Below are 21,237 nucleotides of genomic sequence, written 5' to 3'. Positions count from 1 at the left end.
TCCCACCACCTGAAGCAGAGCTGACTTTGCTGCCTCTACCTTTAAATCAGCGGTCCCCAAATTTTCTGGCACCAGGGACCGGTTTTGTGGAAGACAATTTTTCCACGGATGGGGGGCGGGGGTTGGGGAGGGATGGTTCAGGCGGTACTGCGAGCGATGGGGGGCGATGGGGAGCGATGGGGGGCGATGGGGAGCAATTAGGGGGCGATGGGGGGCGATGGGGGGGTGATGGGGGCGATGGGGGGCAGCAGATGAGGCTTCGCTCGCTCCCCTGCCGCTCACCTCCTGCTCCTAACAGGCGGCAGACCCGTACCCAGGGGTTAGGGGGCCCTGCTTTAAAGGGCCTAAACTGTTCTGGAGTGGTCTAAGGGAGTTGGTTTAAATAGTCTCTCCAAACCAATACCGTATGCTAACACATATATATGGGATCTAAAAAAAAAAAAAGGTCATGAAAAACCTAGGGGCAAGATGGGAATAAAGACACAGACCTACTAGAGAATGGACTTGAGGACACGGGGAGGGGAAGGGTAAGCTGGGACGAAGTGAGAGAGTGGTATGGACATATATACACTACCAAACGTAAAATAGATAGCTAGTGGGAAGCAGCCGCCATAGCACAGGGACATCAGCTCGGTGCTGTGTGACCACCTAGAGGGGTGGGATAGGGAGGGTGGGGGGGAGGGAGACGCAAGAGGGAGGAGATACGGGGATATAGGTATATGTGTAGATGATTCACTGTGTTATAAAGCAGAAACTAGGGGCTTCCCTGGTGGCGCAGTGGTTGAGAGTCCGCCTGCCGATGCAGGGGACACGGGTTTGTGCCCCGGTCCGGGAAGATCCCACATGCCGCGGAGCGGCTGGGTCCGTGAGCCATGGCCGCTAAGCCTGCGCGTCCGGAGCCTGTGCTCCGCAACGGGAGAAGCCACAGCAGTGAGAGGCCCGCGTACCGCAAAAAAAAAAGCAGAAACTAACACACCATTGTAGAGCAATTATACTCCAATAAAGATGTTAAAAATAAATAAAAAAATAAAATAAATAAATTTCTCCAGTAGTAACAAACAAAATGAGCTCAGTAAAGATAACCAGAGACATGATTGTTTTGAGAAAGTTTAAAGCAACGGGACCATTAGCTTATGTCTGAGTCAGAGTTAACTATACTTACAACTGGAACATTTTGAAGTGAAACACTAGTCAAATTATTTATTTCACATTTAGATATACCTTCTCAAGGTAACAAGATGGACTGAGAACAACTACCATCTCTAACATGTTAAAAAAAAAAGCCAGTAAGCACGTATAATATGTGTACAATTTGCCATATACGACCACACCCCAGCACTGAAACTCAACCCTCCACCCACCTCCACGTCACTCTTCGTCTCTCCCACATGAAGTTGTATCAAAATTTTGGTTAGAATAACTTCTCGAGTTTTCATTTTTATAACCAGGCAAATGTTATCACAGCTGAACAACACAGTATATCATGACTACTCTTTCTTGTATAGCCTCGTTCCTTTCCTGGAATTTATAACTGCCTGCTTTTTCATTTGCTTTGCTGTGTATATTTTTAACAGTAATTTAATCTTAAATGCTCCCCTAGTCATATAAATCTCCCCTTAATACTTTTAAAACATTTAGATGTTTTGTCAATTTCCTTTTTTTTTAGGAAATTGCTCATGAGGCCTCTGGCCTGCTCCCTCACCCTGAGGATGTCCTTTACTTCTTGCACGTGTTGTATCCTTATTTCCTAGAGTACCTACCTGCTTCTTTCTTGCTTTTCTCCCTCATTTTGGTGGAGGCCATCTCTCCAAAAGCTTTATGCTCAGGACAAAAATTTTTTGAAAACTTCTCTGTTTGAAAGATTTTATTTTGACATTAATTAATAGCCTGGTTAGGTACCGAATTCTAGGTTGGAAATACTTTTCCCTGAGATTCTTGGGAGCATTGTTCCAGAGTTTCCTGGCTTCCAGTTGGAAAGTCTCAAACCGTTCCAATTCCTAATCCTTTCTGTGATCTGTTTTCTCTTCTCTTCCCCCACATTGTTCTGTAGATTGATGATAAATACCTTGGTTTGCATCTGTTTTCATACATAACAGACCCTTTCAATTTAGAAACTCATGTGCCTTTGTTGAACTAGAAATTTCTCTTTGTTTCTTTGATGATTTTCTCCCTCCCGTTTTACTTTGTTTATTTTGTTTCTTATTCCTTCCTTCCCCCCTCCCTCCCTCCTTTTCTTCTTCTTCTTTTTTTTTTTTATTTTTATAAGAAATCATGATAGCTAGATGTTGGATTTCCCGGCCTGGTCCTCTAATTTTCTTTCTTGCTTTCTCACGGTTTCATGTGCTTCTTTCTGGGACACTTCTTCAATTTTATATTCCAGCCACCTATTTCCATGATACTTTATTTTTCAATTACACGTTTCCCTTTGAATAATGTATCTCCCAGCTCTCTGAGAAGTTTTCTCCTCCCTGCACAGTCTCTGTGGCCTCCAAGTTGCTTTCTTCCTGGCTGCTTGTTTAGATCTCTGTTTTCATGTCGACGCTCTCCTCAATCCTGTGGTGGTTTGGGGCTACCTGCCCCTGTGGAGGAGTGGGGCAGTAGAAAGGCATCTTGAAGACAGCTGTGTGCGCATAGCTGGGTGGGTTTGTGAATGCTGGGGGTTGACATAGGTCACGCTTGGGCCACTCCAAGCCTTTTCTCTTGTGCTGACTAGATTCCCTCAGAGAAGATTCTCCCAAACTCTTCCCGGAGGGAGACAGTCTAGCTTCGACGTCCTGAGAAAGAAGACTGGCGGTTCAACAGTCACTGAAATTTCCTGAGCCCCAGGTTCAAAGACCCTCCACTTTACCGTCCGCAGAGGAAAAATCCTGAAGGTACATTTGGAGATCTGGGTGTAACTGCTTCTTAAATAGACTTTCAACCAGTTCTCATTTTTTAGTCTTAACTCCTTCCCTCCCCCTACCAATTTCCAGAAGTACCCAACACTGCCAACTTCTACACTTTTAGGAATTCTATGGGTTATTTCTTGGCTTTCTCCATTATCAATTTTGTATTTAGCTTTCTTGGATCTGATAAGTCAGTTATCACTCACCCATCTGTTTTCCTGCTTCCAAAACTACCCTAATTGTCTCCTTCCTAATTCTCTGTGTCCTATGGGTTGATGCTATTTCAATGGGGTTTTAGGAGCAATGGAGGTAAACGCAGGACCTTAACATAACATCTCATATCTGATATCCTTATCACTTTAATGACATTTCTACTGAACCCCTGGGCAGGTGGATTGAAGGGAAAGAAGAATCTAGGTGGGGAGGCAATTGGGTGGAGAAATGAGGAAATAAGTAGTCAGGAAGCAAACATCACCACCTTCCTTTCTCTGTGCATCAGACAGAATGGCCCCAGTCACGCTGCAGGACTCTTCACGCTCTCCTTTGGCAGCAACACATGGACATGGAAGCTTGAGTATTCCTGGGTAAAATTCCAGTGACGCATGTAATTTTGCTGGCTTTTGCCCATAAAAGTTATCCTAGGGTTCCTGAATCCATCTGTCATACTGCTTTCCAGGGCAACAGAAAACTGTGGAATGGGAGTAAGTGTGTGGAAGGGTAAGATTACGGTACAGGAGATAAGCCACTTCTTCCCCTTTATAGAAGGCCAGGGTGAGGTATCAACTATTAATTTTGAACATGGAACAGAATTTCAGCAGGAAATTAATTCTCTTTTCATGTCTCTATTTCTAGAGTTGTATAAATTCAAATTCTTTTGAGGCAAAAAATAGACATTAAAAAGACAATATGACACAGTAGAAGGGGCAAAATCCAAAACACTGACACCACCAATGCTGGTGTCGATGTGGAGCAACAAGAAATTTCAGGCATTGCTGGTGGGAATGCAGAGTGGTACAGCCATACGGAAAGGCAGTTGTGTGTGATTTTTCAGGCCTGACCACAGGCAGTTAGAAAGGTATGATAATTAATTTTATGTTTTCAACTCGACCAGCCTAAAGGATGCCCAGATAGCCGGTAAACATGATTCCTGGGTGTGTCTGTGAGTGTGCGACTGGAACAGATGAGCACTGGATTCGGTAGACTTGAGTGAAGAGATCCATCCTTGTCGATAAGTGGGCATCGCCCAATCCGCTGGGAGCCCAAAGGGAACAAAAAGGCCAAGGAAGGGTGAATTCTCTCTCTCTTTGGGCTACGATGTCCTGGATATTGGAGTTCTTAGTTCTCAGGCCTTTGGATTCTGGGACTTACACCATCGGCCCCCTGGTTCTCAGGCCTTCAGACTTGGACTGAATTATGCCACTGGCTTTCCTGGTTCCCAGCTTACAGACAGCCGACTGTGGGGCTTCCAGGCCTCCAGAACTGTGTGAGCTGAATCCTATAAGAAATCTCCTCTTCTCTTTCTCTCTCTCTATATTCTACTGGTTCTTTTTCTTTGAAGAAGCCTAATACCAAAGGTTTTCCCTGACAGGCCTCACAGGGGAGAACTGCCCTTCCCACTCCGGACTTGGTGCACAGCCAGCACCTTGCACCCTCTGGAAGGAGCTGCAGTCAAGGTCTCAGGCCAACTCATCGGGCATGATCTTCCACATACTTGTACTCCAAGCCCCGGTGCCTTCGTTCGTAGATCTCTTTATCTGAGGCCTTGGGCAGTGGTCCTTGTCAGGTGGAGGCAGGCGGAGGAAACCGTGAACACGCCTTCCCTCGTGTGACTTAGTAGCCAGTACTCTTCCACCCCTCGCCTTTCTGCTCACGTCCCGCCCTCTGACACCACCACCATCTCAGGGTTCATAGACTGCCAGACTTTTTCGCTCAGGGCTCCCTCAACAGTGAGAAGATGGCACATCTGTGCTGATCACCTGGCCCTCAACCAGTGTGCCGTTCCGTGGGTGAAAATGGAACACAGGCTTTGGCGTTTTCTCCAGGTTTTGACCCCTGCTTATTATACCACCACAGTAAGTGACTAAAGGCTTAACTCTTCCACTTTTGACTTGTTGCTTTAATTGGCTACTCCGACACCTAGAAGCTTGGCTCTCTCTCGCGCCCAGCTCAGCTGAGCTCCTGACGTTTCCCATAAGATCCAGCAGTCAGTCGCGCTCCTTGGTACGTACCCAAATGAGATGAAAATTTATGTCCTGTACACAAAAACCTGCACACTGATATTTATAGTGGCCTTATTCATAGCTGACAAAAATCAGAAGCAACCAAGGTGTCCTTCAGTAGGTGAGTGGATAAACTGTGGTACATCCAGACCATGGAATAGTATTCTGTGCTAAACAGAAATGAGCTATCAAGACCTGAAAGACATGTAGAAAACTTAGATGCCATATTACTAAGTGAAAGAAGCTAATCTGAAAAGACTACATACTGTATGATTCAACTATATTTCAATCTGGAAAATTATGGAGAAAAACTGGAAAAATCTATGGAGAAATCATGGAGAAAAAATCTGGAAAAAACTATGTAGACAATAAAAAGATCAGTGGTCGTCACGGGTTAGAGGGGAGGGAGGGATGAACAGGTGGAGCACAGAGGATTTTTAGGGCAGGGAAATGACTCTGTACGATATATAGGGGTGGATACACGTCATTATACGTTTGCCCAAGCCCACAGACTGTCTAACACCAAGAGTGAACTGTAAAGTAAACCATGGGAGGGAGACGCAAGAGAGAAGAGATATGGGAACATATGTATATGTATAACTGATTCACTTTGTTATAAAGCAGAAACTAACACACCATTGTAAAGCAATTATACTCCAATAAGGATGTTAAAAATAAATAAATAAAGTAAACCATGGACTTGGGTGATGACGCTGTGTCAGTGTAGGTTCATCTACTGTAACGAATGGACTGCCGTGGTGAGGGATGCTGATAGTACAGTGGGTAGTGTGTATGTGGGCGTGGAGGCAGATGGAAAGTTCTCTGTACTTTCCACTCAATTTTCCTGTGAGCCAGAAATTCTCCAAAAAATAGCCTGTTTTATTAAAAAAAATCTAAACATTAAAAAAAAAGACAACGTGCTATTCTGGTACATCAGACTAAAAACATAAAGTAATATAAATGGTACACGTGTAACCCAAAGGGTATATTAATATCTACATCTGAGATGGTCATAAAAATAACTGACAATATTTAATGTCTGAGAGGAAAGAGAGCTGGCAGTCAGGAACTGTTTAAACATTCCTTCAAAAATAAGACTCCCCGTTTGTGCTTTGATATAAACTCTGTGGCACATCACTGTGTGATTTGGGAGAGTCTTTATTCCTAGTCCCTGAGGTTGGGTAAAGCTTTTCCAGACAAGACAAATACATTCAATTTATCGTTGAAATTAACTGCATTTTGACATCAGTATAATGTTGAACATGCTCTTAACGAGAAAATAGAGAAACAGAAATTCCGGGGTGGGACAGATGGAAATACTGGCAGATAGACAGATAATGGCTGAGGAGTAAGGGGAGATCTAAAATGAAATAAAAAGGAGCAATGTTTTAAACCACAAAGAGGACATAACTGCCATACCAGGCCAGGCTGAGAAATGACTAAGGAGACCCCTACAGAAAACCTAGGAAAATTACAGTGCAGTGCCATGTTGATGCTGCTGAAAAAACAAGGCAGGAAGTGGACAGAAGTGCCCAAAAGAAACTTTTCCATTTACAAAGTGTTCAGAAAGAAAAGTCAATTAAAAGAGACAATAAACATTTGCGAGATGGTTAGGAAAATCTACTGTTAAATGGATTTGATTATAGTGTTTTAGCTATTAATACAATTTACAAGACAAATAAAAGGTATTTTACTTTGTAAATTAGAGAAAATGTTTTTCTTTGATACTAGTAAAAAACAAAATAAAAATTTAAATAAATAAAAGATAAGAAGCAAAAAATTGAGATACTTAATTTAAAAGTAGACAATGCTTTCTTTACAAAAGCCACGTTGAAAACAGCTTCTGGCACCTGTCCTCTCAGCAACGATGGCACACGAATCCATGCCCTCACCCCAGGTCTCTAGAGCTCCCTTCTGTCTGAGATCACCCCCAATACTAACGAGAGGACACTTCAAATGCTTTGAGGAGCCGGGAAGAACTGTAACATAGGCGCTGGTCCTGAGGAGCTGACAGTCTAGTTGAGAAAACGAGGCACACACTCACAGGAAAGAACAATATAAGACTGAGTGTAATTAAGTGCTACGTTGAGTAGCATTGATTAAAACCTTATAGGACTGTAAAAGCGAGAGGTCAATGAGGGCTAGACTAATCAGGGAAGGTTGGGTTGCGGGAGGGAGGGGCGGGGAGCTACTTTGCCCGAGGCATGAAAACAGGAGCAAGATTTAGGTAGGTAAGGCCAGGGGAAGGAGGGGACCACATGAGTGACTTACAGTCTGAAGTCAGTCACTAAAAAAAGTGTGAGAAGAGCAACGCGATTTTAAACTATTACAGGAGTAATAATACGATTATATTATACTATAGGAGTATAATAGGATTATATTTCCTTATCTCCTAACCTTTATTTTTGCATGTAATCTTTTTCTTTTTTTTAACATCTTTATTGGAGTATAATTGCTTTATAATGGTGTGTTAGTTTCTGCTTTATAACAAAGTGAATCATCTATACATATACATATATCCCCATATCTCTTCCCTCTTGCGTCTCCCTCCCTCCCACCCTCCCTATCCCACCCCTATAGGTGGTCACAAAGCATGGACGGAGCTGATCACCCTGTGCTATGCGGCTGCTTCCCACTAGCTATCTATTTTACGTTTGGTAGTGTATATATGTCCATGCCACTCTCTCACTTTGTCCCAGCTTACCCTTCCCCCTCCCCATGTCCTCAAGTCCATTCTCTAGTAGGTCTGCATCTTTATTCCTGTCCAGCCCCTAGGTTCTTCATGACCATTTTCTTTTTATCTTTAGATTCCATATATATGTGTTAGCATACGGTATTTGTTTTTTTATTTCTGACTTCACTCTGTATGACAGACTCTAGGTCCATCCACCTCACTACAAATAACTCAATTTCATTTCTTTTTATGGCTGAGTAATATTCCATTGTATATATGTACCACATCTTCTTTATCCATTCATCTGTCGATGGACACTTAGGTTGCTTCCATGTCCTGACTATTGTAAATAGAGCTGCAGTGAACATTGTGGTACATGACTCTTTATGAATTATGGTTTTCTCAGGGTATATGCCCAGTAGTGGGACTGCTGGGTCATATGGTAGTTCTATTTTGTTTTTTAAGGAACCTCCATACTGTTCTCCATAGTGGCTGTATCAGTTTACACTCCTACCAACAGTGCAAGAGGGTTCCCTTTTCTCCACACCCTCTCCAGCATTTACTGTTTCTAGATTTTTTGATGATGGTCGTTCTGACTGGTGTCAGATGATACCTCATTGTAGTTTTGATTTGCATTTCTCTAATGATTAATGATGTTGAGCATCCTTTCATGTGTTTGTTGGCAATCTGTATATCTTCTTTGGAGAAATGTCTATTTAGGTCTTCTGCCCATTTTTGGATTGGTTTTTTTTTTTGATATTGAGCTGCATGAGCTCCTTGTAAATTTTGGAGATTAATCCTTTGTCAGTTGCTTCATTTGCAAATATTTTCTCCCATTCTGAGGGTTGTCTTTTCATCTCGTTTATGGTTTCCTTTGCTGTGCAAAAGCTTTTAAGTTTCATTAGGTCCCATTTGTTTATTATTTTTTTTAATTTCCATTTCTGTAGGAGGTGGGTCAAAAAGGATCTTGCTGTGATTTATGTCATGGAGTGTTCTGCCTATGTTTTCCTCTAAAGAGTTTTCTAGTGTCTGGCCTTACATTTAGGTCTTTAATCCATTTTGGGTTTATTTTTGTGTATGGTGTTAGGGAGTGTCCTAATTTCATTCTTTTCCATGTAGCTGTCCAGTTTTCCCAGCACCACTTATTGAAGCGGCTGTCTTTTCTCCATTGTATATTCTTGCCTCCTTTAACAAAAATAAGGTGACTGCGTTTCCCTGGTGGTGCAGTGGTTGAGACTCTGCCTGCTGATGCGGGGGGGGGGGCACAGGTTCGTGCCCCGGTCCGGGAGGATCCCGCGCGCCGCGGAGCAGCTGGGCCCATGGGCCGTGGCCGCTGGGCCTGCGCATCCGGGGCCTGTGCTTCGCGGCAGGAAGGGCCACAGCAGTGAGAGGCCCCCGTACCGCAAAAAAATAAATAAATAAATAAGGTGACCATATGTGCGTGGGGTTATCTCTGGGCTTTCTATCCTGTTCCGTTGATCTATATTTCTGTTTTTGTGCCAGTACTATACTCTCTTGATTACTGTAGCTTTGTAGTATAGTCTGAAGTCAGGGAGCCTGATTCCTCCAGCTCCGTTTTTCGTTCTCAAGATTCCTTTGGCTATTCGAGGTCTTCTGTGTTTCCATACAAATTGTGAAACTTTTTTGTTCTAGTTCTGTGAAAAATTTGCATGCAATCTTAATCCATATAATCCAGCAAAGAATACACAAAGCACTCCTTACAACACATAAGAAAGTAAAAATGTTTCTAGTTTGATTAAAATATTTGGGAATAATCTATTTATAATAATTCTGGTCTGTATCTTTGGAAAAGTGAAAGTTTTGTTTGAAGAGTAGCCATTTGACCTTCATTTCAAAGGTTAAATTTTAAAATCTGTATAGGTAATGTTCATATTGCTTTTTTTTCCAATGTGAAATTTTACTTTTACTGAATAAAATCATGGCAGGGTTTGAGGGATGTTAAAGGTGATGTGAGCACCAGTCTGCCTGACATCAGCCCGGTGGCCTAGAGTTTCTTTCCTAACCTCTCAACACGGAGGTTGGGCTCCATCTCTGAGGCTTCATAAAGAACATGCTGTTTCTATGAAATTTATTAAGTGGTTGAATATTATACTTGGCTGACAATTACTTTCAAAGAGAATGAAAGCTTTCTTCAAGGTGAATAAAGAAACTTACATGAATACTTTTGTTAAAAATTAAATATGAGATGCTGATGGTGAACTGGGTAGAATGAGAACTAAGCAAGGACACTGGGATCTAACCCCACAGACTGAGTGTGATTATTTTCAATCACTTAACTGCCAAGGGCATTGTATTAGTTTGCTAGGGCTGCTGTAACAAAGTACCAAAAAATGGACGGTGGAAAACAACAGAAATGTATTGTCTAACAGTTCTGGAGTCTGAAAGTCCGAAATCAAGGTCTTGGCAGGGTCATGGTCCCTCTCACATCTGTAGGAAAGAATCCTTCCTGCCTCTTCTAGCTTCTAGTGTTGGCAGGGTTTGCTCCTTCTGAGAGCCTCTGAGGGACAATCTGTTCTATGCCCTTCTCACAGCTTCTGGTGACAGGTGGAAATCCTTGCCATTCCTTGGCTTGTAGACACATCACTTCAATCTCTGCCCTGCCTTTATATGGCATTATTCTCCCCATGTGTCCTCACACTGTCTTCTCTCTGTGCACGTCTGTGTCCAAATTTTCATCTTCTTAGAAGGACACCAGTCATATTGCATCAGAGGCCCTCCACTCCAGTAGGACGTCCTCTTAACTGCTTACATCTGCAACAATCTATCTCCAACTAAGGTCCTACTCTGAAGTACTAGGGGTTAGGTCTTCAACATATCTTTTTGGATTGAATATACAGTTCAATTCATAACAGGCCTCATTACCTGAGCCTGTAAAATCAGGATTTTGGACTAGATGTGGTGGATCTGAACTGTTTTTTGGGTGACATATTCCTTTGAGACGATGATGAAGGCTAGACACCCTTGACTCAGGGCAACACACACCTACTGGATATTCTGCACAGCATCAAGATGAAGCCCTCCATTGAACCCCTAGGAAGCAGGGGCCCCAGGTAAGGAGTGCCGTCACTGAAGGAAGGCTCTTTAGTTTCTGCAAGAGCAACATTCCTTGAGCTACAAATACATCACCTATAGCTCCAAGAGAGCACACGTCATGCCCAGAGCCTTGTACAGTGGTGTTCGGTTAAAACTTTTTGAGCTTGAAGACGACTGGGTGTAATGGAACATCAGCATTCTGGATGCCCCAGGCAGGGCATCATGAGTCAGAATCCACGGAGATGGAATAAAAACTTGACACCAATGTTCCACGTGGAACGTACAGGGTGGCAAATTACCCACCTTCCTCTTGTTCTTGACCCCGGCCTAAGATGCAGACTCATCTGATCAGTACTGCCCTCCCATGTGTTCTGCCCTATCCTGTTCTGTGTCTTCTTCCTGCTACTCTGCCCCCTCCCAATTCTCTCTGAGGAACAACACCTTCCCCTTTGAGCCTTGCCCTCCCGACCACTGCTGCCCCTGCAACCTCCAGGGGTGATGGTGGGGGGCACCCCGCTCTGTCTGTGAGCCATTGCTTCCTCTCATTCCATAAAGATCCCTCTTCCTCTGAAGGTCATGCCATGTATCTATACTTCCATCCTTTCCCTTCGTTAGTGTCATGGAGGCACCAGGATGGCCGGCAAAGAGCAGGCACTCAATAAATACTGGTTGAGTGGTTGATGCTTTGAATAAATGATTGACTGAATAAAAGTTGTTTCCTTGGTCACTCTTCTGCAATTATGGGATGCTTCCACTGCTGGCCTCACTGTGCTTCTTCTATACCTTCTCCTATCATGATTCTCAATGAAGTGTCCCTGGAGGACCAAACAAAAAGCCCAGCTCCTTCCCAATCCCTTGATCTCCTCAGTGACTTCCTTCCCCCCTTTACTGTCTTTGACCACCCTGGTCACACCGAGAACTGCTCCACGTCCTCTCGTTTGACCACAACCTCTGATGCTTTCAGCTCTCGCATGCTCCCTGTAAATCCCCTGATACTCTGATTTTGCAGCAGTCTCTTCCTAGCCACACTTCTCTCCCTACACATCTTGAACCTCTCTCTTAAGATGTACTCAACGCCCCCCACCTCCTGCCTCCTTTCAGCCGGATGTGGGCCTCACTTGAAGCCTGAATCGCTCTCTGCCTCTTTGGGTCTTGCCCGGTGAGCGTCACCGGGTGCCACTGCCCACATGTCTCTGCAGGCTCTTCAACAGCTCACGGGCTCATGCTAGGTCTTGGGCAGCCACCTCCCCAGCGCTTCCCAGTCACTCCCTCAAGCCCTGCCCTGCCCCATTCACAGCAGACAGCCTCGCCTCGTCCTTTATCAGGCACCTTCTCCTAGAAACCGGTCTACTTCTGAAACCTGCCTGGTGCCTCCTTCCACAGGACTCCCGACCTCACGCCACTGCCTAGTCTAGGCCCTTGTTTCTTCAATTATTTCACTCAAAAAATATGTGTCAGGAGGATTACTATGCACTGGGCCCTGTTCTAGATGCTGGGATACAGTAGGCAAACCAAGAGAGACAAAATTCTGTCTCTCACTGGCGGGTAGAAGAGTGGGTGTGAAGAACAAATCATAAACGGTAAAAACTTCAAAAAAAACAGGATAATTCAACTTTTCATAAATCCTACTCACAGAACAGGAGGGAAAAACTAGCGCTGACCCTTGAAGGAGGAGCTCAGACTCTGGTCTGAGAAAGAAATTCTCCGCAGCTCTCCCACCTCCAGGTGCCCTGTTTCCCTCTACAGGCAGCCATCAAACCTTCCTGGTCCCCACACCGACCTCTAGTTACATCTTTCTTCTTCCCTTCCCTGTTGACTTTCTTTAAAGATTACTCTGCACATGCTCTCTCTGCATTCTTTCTTTTTTATTTAATTGACTTTTTGTTGAAAATGTAATGTGTGTATAAAATAACAACAAAAACTGTAGAAAAGGCTATTGTAGTTCTGAGCTGTCCAGTTATCCTTCAACCTACCATAATCCAGCTTCTGCTCCCCCAGTCCACTGAATCCACTTCGGTAAGGTCTCCAACGACTGTCCCTCCACAGGTGGACCTTTCCAGCCTTACGTTACTGTACCTCAGCACTCCTGACCCCTGTTACTTCCCTCGCTCATATAACAGCTTTGTGAGGTTACAACAAAAGCTCTTCCTTCTCTGGTGCCTCTTAAATACTGATATTAAATACCTTTGCCACCTTCTCTTTCTGTAAGCACCCACCTTAGCTAGACTGACCATATAATTCTTATGATCTCTATGGGATGCCTCTGAGAGTGAAAGAAGGCAGTATGAATAACTATTACTCTTGATTAGCAAGTGTAAACTGAGACTGTTCCATATAAACTGGGATGTAAGGCCCCTCTATTCTTGGAAGATCACATCCACTTTTGCGGCTTTAACGAACACGTACCTATTCACCATTTGCAAAAATAAATCTGTAGGCTTGACACTGACAGCTTTATTTTCCAATCTTCAGGTACTGATTTCTCACAGACATCTCAAATTCAGCATGGCCCAAACTCAATCATACCCATTCCCCAAACCTGCTAATCCTTCTCTTTCCTCTCCAAGTCGTACAGATTACTCAGCTCTCCAAGCCAGGGCTCATGAGGGAGAACTTCCTGTTCTCTCTCACCTATTCGATTTAATCCCCAAGACATGCTGACTTCAGTTCTGAAGATTTCTTCAATCCACAGTTTTTCCCTTGGACTATGGTCATAACTTTTTATCTGATGTCCTTGCTCCAGTCTTGTCTGCTTCAAGTCTATTTCCACACGGCTGACAGAGTGACCTAACACTGCCCACACTGCTGCTCTGAACCTTTCAGCAGTTTCCTGTCACCTCCAGGATAAGGACTCGCATCACGATCTAATTCTCTTGACTCCTTCAGCCTCATAACCTGCTAGTCACTCTCCCTTTGCACCCTCAGGATACCAGACAGTCGCAGAAACACACATACAGCACCCCCATTAAGCTGACTCTTCCTCCATAGCTTCTTTGCTCATGCTGTTCCTTCTGCCTGGAACGCAGATCCCTTATTTCGCTCGCCAACATCTATAGCCTTTTCTCTAGTCACACAGCCTGCCCGGAGGGGAGCTCGGTGCCCCTGCTGTAAACTTTCATGCTGCCCATCCATGCCTCAGCCACAGTTCCAGACACGTCAGTTTGAAATTAATGACGTCAGTCTTTCCTACTAGTTGGTAAACTTCCTGAGGACAGGGGCAGTGCCCCTTAAATACTTAATATATAGTCATCCTATTTTTAGGAAATCTCATCCACTGTTATGGGTTTAAATAAGCAAATTTAAATAACTTGGACTTCATATTGAAATAAACAACTTCACTACTCCTGCATTTTTTCACTTTTGCCTATGTGTTTTATAAGGTCATCAGAGCAGGGATTAAAAATGTACAAAGGCTTCAGCTGCCAAAAACTGCAAGTTTTATTAAATTAATTTTTAAAAGTAGATCTTAGCACAGGAAACAGGGTGATTAAATTAAAAATATAGTTGTGATGCACCAAAGTAAGAAAAGAGTAAATATTCAAATGTTTAAGACTACAGAAAATCAGAATACATTTCGATAGTGGTTTGACTTGGAAAATTTTGTGAAAATATTATCCAAAAGCATTTTTAAAAATAAAAGCAGCTTCTCATTCCTTTTGTTTTTTATTACTTACATTCTATAAAAATCATACCATTTTTAAATGGGAGATTAGCGTTAAATATTCTAAAATCTATCAACAGTATCCCTCAAATCTACCCAAACATTCTTCTCTACTTTCCAAGATGTTTCCTCTTATGATTTCCATGTTCTTCTCGGTTTAGCTCTGACTCAGAAAGAAGGAACTTTTCACTTTGTATGTCAATACCCAAACTATCTGACCTTCAAGGAACAGAAGAAGACCACAAGTTTTGGATAAAATGTGGTGCTCCTGTCACTTACTCATTCAAGTAATTTGGGGGGAATTTAGAAAGTATAATCTAAAATTTGAAGGATATTATTAGTGTTACCAGAGGCATAACAACAGCATCTGGCACAACTGGCATTTAATGAACACAGAAAGAGAACCACACAGCAATTTAACAGTCAAGATTATGAATGACTCCAAATAGTTTATGTTCTTCTGACAAAGTCCCACTCTTATGGTAGTTTTTTATTTCCTACTTCATCATCCCTTTGTGCAATCTCTCCTAATTATATTTTGGCTTACAAATCTGGTTTTGTGAACTGTGGTTATTTTTTTGAGAAGGAAAACAATTTGAGGTATTTTGAAATTTAAAACACGCTTTGCTATTTTCTTCAAGCGGAGGATTATCGGACCATTCCAAAGGGTTAGGCACTGGCTTTCCAGCTCGGCAAGCACCCTAAGGTAGATCGGATGAGGTGGGAATACATCTGCCATTTGACACTCCACTGAGAAATACATTTGGCCAAAATACAACTGAGAAGAAGTTAAAATATCTTTAAATGTAATATTTAACTTTTATTGGCAAGTTGTAGATTCTATAAGAACAGCTCCAAGCTCCTGATAAATATTCCTGAATACTCCCTACCTGTCAGAAGGTGGAGCTCTAAACATATCTGAGATACTGGCTTTGTATATGTATGTTTCACAAATGTGTGTAATGAGGAGATTAAAGCAGGAGTAAAGTCTTTAGAAAAAGGGTTCTGAAGAATATTCCAATTCTCTCAATATAAAATCACTCACATCTCCCAATATGTACATGGTTAACCAACAGAAAGCATATTTAGTATGTTCCTTTGAAACTTCAATATACTGCCTACTATAAAAATATAGGTATGGTAATTCAAAATAAAAGATAAAGTATATTTAAGAAACACAGTTTAAAAAATCAGGACCACTTAGTTGAATGTCAGCAAGGTCATTAACACTTACAAGCATCTCGGATGTAGAGTAACATGGCTATGAAGATATAATCAACCAAACTCAGGCTGAGGCCATCTGCAAACAAGGCATCCCAGACCACCAGAAGATCCTGCAGGGGGAACTCTCGTCCAAACAGCAGCCGTACCCACCGTCTGGGAAGAAACAAAACCCAAATTCAGAAAATAGTACTTTTGAGAGTAATATAAAGAGGAATCATTTTCTCCTGTGACTGTGAAAAAATTATAATTTTTAACTGATCACACCGAGCAAATATTATATATCAAAAATATAATACAGTGAAATCCAAGTTTTAAGCTTTCAAATGAGTTTTGTAATTTTATAACTAGGCCACAATCACTAAACTTTATTCCTATATGTATAAAACACAAGTATGATATTTGAGAAGGGTAGAAATCTTTCATATGTATTAGAAATCACAAATCTCAAAAAGGCAAAGAGAAAAATGAATGCAGTTTGCTGGTTGCCTCATACGTAAGGTTATGAATTAAAAAATAACAATATTCCAAAATTTTATATTATTACTGACCTTTTTTTTGTTAACTAGACTTTTGCAGATGGTCATATGACAAATTACTACAGCCAAACAGAAAACTGCATTCTCACATTACACTCCTACGTAAAAATATTCATTTTAAAATTAAATGTGGAAAAAACAAAAGATATCTGTTTTTGTCAAGCGCAGACAGTTATTTCAAACGAAACATATAATGATACTTAATTTTTAACTTCAGAATAGATATACCTTATCACTGAGGTTATCTTTCTAGGGGTAGTTTTCAAAACACAGTCAGTTTTATGGCCAGGAAAACGAACACTGGTGCTACAGAGCAGACATAAAAAGCTAATAGGAATACTAAACAAGGTCTGCCTCTAATTCTACATCATAAATAGTAACACCTCAGACTCTGAGCCAATGCTAAGCTATTTATATCTAATTCTTACAAGAAAATTAAAATAATTCACTTTGATATATTTTTATCCATTTACTTCTAATTTTATATATATGGCTATAATTTCCTTTACACAAGCCTTTCTCTAGGAACTTCAGCTAGAAATCTGTGTGATTCTGGCACATAGCAAAGACTCAAAAATTCTAAATTTCTAGTACCACTAAATAGTACAGAATAGAGGAGATTCTTTAAAAATTAGTTAAGAGATATTACCTCCTTGCAAAATTCAAAACCAAATATAACCATCTGTGAGGTTAAAGTGAGGCCAAAAAAAAAAAAAAAAATTCAAATACTGCTTTTTTTTCAGGGAGTATTACATTTAAGGAGGAATCAAAAAGCTGTGACAAAATAGTGTATAATCACACATACGCATCCCAGTTTATTAGGAACCATATGATCAAATATTTGAGTTCTTTTATTCATATTACCAAATTAATCAACAGAATAAACTATTTTCAACTTCATCTTAAATTATGTTACTCAATTTTTCAGGAAGAAATTTAATGTCTAAATGACATTTATCCTTAAAAAGAAATGTTATAGTATTGCTTAGAATGTTTATCTACCTTTCAGTTCTTACCTCACTGCTAATATATGAGAGGTGACTAACACAAAATATATATATGTATATTTTGTCTAATATGCTTGTATTTATGTGGTTTAGAATGAAACATTATTTCACCACACACTTCTAATTCTTTCAAATTACAAATGCTAATATTTACTGTTTTAAGAAGTACCAAAATATCCCTAAATTAAACAGGTTGCTCTTCTTAATTACAAACAATTAACTGGTCTTGCAAAGAGTGTCGGGGAACCAGAGAATGGGCAAAGCAAAAAGTACCTGGATTAGACCATCTGGGGGACCTGTTTAAGGACCTTTAAACTGATAACTATCTATATCTGCATTAGTAAGTGACTAAAATCACTTAGAACATGGTTATTCAGTTATCCAAGTGACACAACTGATGAAACATTCATCAATGAAAAAAACTGATGAGGGGCGAATGTATAACATGGTGACCATAGTTGGTAACACTGTATTGTATCATTGAAATTTGCTAAGAAAGAAAGAACTTAAATGTTCTCACCAAAAAAAAAAAAGATAAATATGTGAGATCATGGCTATGTTAATTAAATAGATGGAGGAATCTTTTCACGATGTGCACGTATATCAAATCACAATGACGTATGCTAAATATCCTACAATTGTATGTGTCAATGATACCTCAGTAACGCTGAAAAACATAAGTAAATAAATAAATAAGAATTATCTTGGTTTGACGGATAGGCAAATTTTGGCAATTTGAAAACTGCAAATTCTGACATTTAAGTGATTCCTCCTGGTTCAAATCTGGATGCCAGTACAAAACTCAAGGATCACACCCATAAAACAATACTGTGCCCTGAATGTGGCCCCTTCCCTTCTGGAGGTTATTTTAATGCTTTCCTTATCTGAATAAGCCCATTTGGTAACTGCTGCTGCTGTTTCCCAAAAGACATTGCTTTTGCTAGGCCTTCTTATGTGTAGAGAAAATTTTTTCTGTGTGTTTTCCAGGCTATTGAAAGCAAAATGCCTTTTGAAAAAAGGTGACATCTATCATATTACAATAAACATCATTTATCAAAAAAAAAACCCCAAACAAATGAAGGTTAATACACACCACAGATGAGAATACAATGCTATCTTTATCCCTCTTCCTTAAAGTTCAAATTCCTCTCATTTTCTTATGGACAATCACATCTTTGGTTTCATCACAGATAATGCATAGAAAACAAAGGAGTCTACTTTTCAGAAATAATCTATATTCCTATTATTTCTATAACAAAATGCTCAGTTATTGCCCAAACCCCTTCTCTTGCAGCTTTCCTGCCATTTGGGGTTGTGTTAGCTTAGCTTCAAAAAACACCCTGCAGATACATATGTGCTGCAGTTGCCACCGCAGAGCTGTCAGGAGTGGGGACTGAAGACACCTAGCAATCTACAGTGAATAAAACATGCCTTCAAAATCACACAGAATGTACGTCTTCAGTACTTTTATATTTAATGTGTAATCTGTGATGTGCCGCTTTATAAATATTTTACATTGCTTTAGTTTTGAAGTTTCACCTTGCCAAGTACACTGGTAAATAATTCCAGGGCAAGGACCAAAGTGTGTGAGTGTGTGTGTGTGTGTGTGTGTGTGTGTGTGTGTGTGTGTGAGAGAGAGAGAGAGAGAGAGAGAGAGAGAAAGAGACACAGAGAGAAATAGAGAGAGAGAGCGTGAGCCAGAAAGTTCTCTGTAAAGAGCTCTGTACACTTTGCTAAGTGCTTTACGTGTTTACCAAGGTCTTGTTAAACTCACTGTAAAGCCACCTGTCACACTACTGACCAGGAAAGGTGGCTAAATTAGAAATACAGGAATTCATCTGGTTAATGGCAGCATAAAAATAATTCAGGAAGTGGAAAAAAACACAGAAGGAAAAAATTCATTAATAGGTGCCTAGCAAGTTTCTTTTATATAAAACTGTTAATAAGTTGTACATGCAAGGATATTATATTAAAGCAAAATATAGTTTCCTCTATTTTATCTGCAATTATAGGAAAATTAAGGCCAAATTCTCAAAATATTTAAGGCGTACACTGTATGACTAATGGAACGCTTTGGGACCAACAATGACCTTATCAATAATTTAATCATTTTTATCCCAACTGGGTTTAGTTCATACATATATTCACCACACACAAAATTTCCTGTGCTATTTTGGACTTTCTTCATTGAGCTTAAAAACCAAGAAAAAAATCAGTTCTTTATGGAATGAGTTACCAATAGAGACAATTTCAGTATGCTTTTGTATTCCTAGAAAGGAAAACTTATTCTAAGAAATGAGGTCCTGTAAAGAAGTCACACCTAAAATTAACATGCTTTTACTGCAGTTAAAAATATTTAGCAAGAGTTTAAGTTACACTTAAGGGTAGCATTAAACCTTTCTTTTAGCTTCAGTTTAATTGCTTGATACTATTAATCTTGCTTTATGTATGTTACACCTGCAGATTGCAATGCTCGTAACCTATACCTTGTATTATTTGTGATAATACAATAATTCATTATTTACCAGACTTACTTAGTAATTAAAATCTACACAAACCAAAAAGACCTTCTGAAGTATTAAATTTAATAATAAACTACCCACAGACAGGACAGTCTCCATGTCTGCATTTATGCCACTATTCTCAGTTTTAAATTTCTGTGTAATTAAGCTGTTATCCCCTGGGGATCAGTGATTCCTGATGGTGTTATTGCTTGGTGAATGACCCATGGAAACACCAAGAGAAATACATTTTTTACTGATCAGCTTATGAAAATGACCAATTTGACTGAGGTTTAAATAAACAATTTGACTGAGGCTTAAATAAACATAGCCTTAATCCGACATGGCTGCAGTGGGTTATACACGCAGAACGCAATTTATACACTAGATCTTCATTTCTTTTTTCTTCTGAGATATGGGTACAGCCACCTTGGAAGAACAAGTAAAATGGAAAAGGTATATTCAATTTAATTTAACAAACACTATAGGGGCATCTTGAGTAACCTGTGATCACTGGGTAAGCATATTGGAACACAAAAGAGCAATGTTAGAGTTTTGCTTAATGATATTAATTTTGTCTTTTGCCTTCTGTTCACTTGTACTTTTCAAAACTAACAGTTAATTTTTAAATAATCCATGCCTGGTAGAGAAGAAACACAGAATCCAAATTCTGTGTTTGTGTCAGAGAAAAACAAAAGCAAATCAGAAGTTCCCATCTTTGTGCCTGCCTCCTCTCTTGACTGAATTTAGGCTCTTCTTATACTGGGTTCCTTTGTACTCAGTTCTTTTTGAATTAATTTACCGAGTTTTCCTTTATGTCAACTCTATGAAAACAGTCTTAAAATTAGAACCAAATATTGTAGTTATTATAATTAGGGTCACAAGGCATTCTCATCTTTAATTCTAACTTCTTTGGAGAGCAAAGCCACAAAAGATGGAAGCCAAAATAAATCATTTTTCCCCCCCAATTTCACGTTTATTCTTTTTCTGACAGCTCTGCAGAATACATTATTGGAGGATGCTTAGCCTGTTGGCTATTTTTTCAATCTATTTCAATTTGGCCTCCTTAGAAATATTTGGGATCTGCATGTGTTACAGCAAGATCTGAATACTTCAAGCCCATCAAACTCTGCTGCAAAAACTGAAGGAACTGCAACTTCAAATTAGTTATTATCTTTAAGGAACTCAAATTTGCTTTCTAAGTGCTCCTTGTAATACGCAGGTTGAAGCCAGCTTGAATTTGGCTTTCTGGGAACACGTGTTAACCCTAACTTAACCCCCACAGAATAAGTACACGAACTGTTAAAAGCGTATTTTTGACTTTGGGGAAAATTCTCTGTTCCTTTCAGTGGGCAGTACATAGCCCTTTATTAAGGAAGGTTTCTTATTCCAAAAATAAGTTCCTAATAATTATTACCCATTCGTACTGTAATTTATTCTCTTTGGCAAGGGTCTGAAGCTGTTTTGTCAGAACAA

The 21,237-nt window shown here is 40.4% G+C and overlaps 1 protein-coding gene across 6 annotated transcripts in view; it reads right to left on the bottom strand.

Moving 5' to 3' along the window:
* TBC1D5 (TBC1 domain family member 5) overlaps nt 1-21,237 on the bottom strand; it is a 541,587-nt gene that overhangs the window by 130,542 nt on the left and 389,808 nt on the right. For all 6 annotated transcript variants that reach the window (XM_067737391.1, XM_067737392.1, XM_067737390.1 and 3 more), the window contains one exon: nt 15,728-15,870. In XM_067737391.1, coding sequence (XP_067593492.1) covers nt 15,728-15,870 — 143 coding nt within the window. The remainder of the gene's footprint in view (nt 1-15,727; nt 15,871-21,237) is intronic.

The sequence above is a fragment of the Pseudorca crassidens genome, chromosome 5, assembly GCF_039906515.1.
Source record: "Pseudorca crassidens isolate mPseCra1 chromosome 5, mPseCra1.hap1, whole genome shotgun sequence".
NCBI classification, from domain to species: domain Eukaryota; kingdom Metazoa; phylum Chordata; class Mammalia; order Artiodactyla; family Delphinidae; genus Pseudorca; species Pseudorca crassidens.
Note: the sequence above shows the minus strand (reverse complement) of the source record. Positions and strands in the feature narration are given on the sequence as shown.